Source organism: Leucoraja erinacea, chromosome 38, assembly GCF_028641065.1.
Source record: "Leucoraja erinacea ecotype New England chromosome 38, Leri_hhj_1, whole genome shotgun sequence".
NCBI classification, from domain to species: Eukaryota; Metazoa; Chordata; class Chondrichthyes; order Rajiformes; family Rajidae; genus Leucoraja; species Leucoraja erinaceus.
The window spans coordinates 4833650-4835312 of NC_073414.1; the positions used below are offsets into that span (position 1 = coordinate 4833650).

At 57.1% G+C, this 1663-nt stretch overlaps 1 protein-coding gene across 1 annotated transcript; it reads right to left on the reverse strand.

Moving 5' to 3' along the window:
* Nucleotides 1-200: 200 nt before the first annotated feature.
* On the reverse strand, nucleotides 201-1300 carry si:dkey-202l22.3 (7 transmembrane receptor domain-containing protein). The gene has a single exon (XM_055663849.1). The coding sequence runs from the start codon at nucleotides 1287-1289 to the stop codon at nucleotides 213-215; it is 1077 nt and encodes a 358-aa protein (XP_055519824.1). The 5' UTR covers nucleotides 1290-1300; the 3' UTR covers nucleotides 201-212.
* Nucleotides 1301-1663: the final 363 nt, after the last annotated feature.

The following is a 1663-nucleotide window of genomic DNA, read 5'->3' on the forward strand; positions in this document are numbered from 1 at the left end:
CTCCGCCCCCACCGCATGGCAACGGAGGCGTTTGCCTGACCGTAGCAGCTGGAACAGTCCGTTGCAGGGGTGGAAGGGGTCTCCCATGATTTTGTTTGCTCTGGAGTTGCACCTCCTGTTGTATTGCTGCCTGTCCCACTGAGTTAATGGAGCTGTTTGTGTCTACCTTCCACCCAGGAGGGTTGGTGATGATGGGGGGAGAGAGGGGGTGCTCAGAGGGGGCAATCTCCACCATTGGGCACTGGGCATGCCAGGCTGACGGAGGGGGGAGACGGGGTTCGAACCATCCACCGACAGCGGCGGAGGTGGGCGCGGAGACGCAGGCGAAACTTCCGGTGCAGGGAGGCGTAGATGAAGGGGTTGTAGCAAGAGGAGCTCATGGCCACCCAGTGGCAAGACACCTGGACCACATTGAGATAGTGCACATCGATGATCTGGAAGTCCTTGTCCAGGTCCTGTAGGAGGTTCAGGATCTGCAGGGGCAACCAGCAGGTGGCGAATGTCCCCACCGACACCACCAGCAGGAGAAAGGTCTTCCTCTTCTGTCGGTTCCAGGTGGCCTGGCTCTGCTGCCCGGCCTCGGGCAGTCTCCTGCGGCCCAGATGGAGCGTGATGGCCCAGTAGGAGATGGTGACCGCGCAGAGTGGGACCATGTACGAGACCAGCAGCACAACACACGAGTAGACCAACCTCTCCCTCTCCATCCCCCACCAAAACTCCTCGCAGATATTCACCTCGCTGCCCGCCAGCTTCAGCTCCAGGTAGCGTGCGTTGGCAGAGGCGGGAGCGGCCAGTCCCACGGACACCAGCCAGATGGAGGTGACCACCAGCCCGCAGGTGGCCGGGCCGATTCGCCGGCGGATGGGGTGAGCGACCACCACGTAGCGGTCAATGGCGATGGCGGTGAGGGACAGTACGGTAACATACACCGTGGTGGACTGCAACAGCGTGGCAAAGTGGCACATGAACCCACCAAACAGCCAGCCGCGAGGCTCAAAGGCGTAGGACAGAGTGAGAGGAACACAGCTGAGGCACATCAGTAGGTCGGCCACAGATAGGTTGCCGATGAAGAAGTTGGTGGCGTTGTGGAGGCGCTTGTCCTCCACGATGCAACCCAGTAGGAAGGCGTTGCCCACGCAGGCCACCGCGACCAGGGCGCAGTAGAGCAGGAGGAAGAGAGGCTTGTAGCGTTGGAGTAGGTCCGTGCCGGCAAAGCTCATCCCCGAGCTCACGTTGGCCAGGCTGGTGTTGTCCGTGGTCCTCGACTCCAACGCCCCTCGTTCATCCATCCGCCCTGTGGACAAAAAGGCCAGCGGTCATCAGTGGTCAACACACCGGCCAGCAGCAAGATCACACTCACACCAACATCACCTCCCAAAAAGGACATTCTTGCCATAGAGAAGGTTCACCAGACTGATTCCTGGGATGGCAGGACTTTCATATGAAGAAAGACTGGATAGACTCGGCTTGTACTCGCTAGAATTTAGAAGATTGAGGGGGGATCTTATAGAAACTTACAAGATTCGAAGCTGTCCATTTTAATTCTGCTGCTAAAAAGTTTTAAGTGGGAAAATGTTGCATTTTTAGCTTTTTAAGAATTAATCTCAAATTCTGCTTTCGGATGCAAAATCCAATTGGTAATACCTGTCTGAAAAATACGATT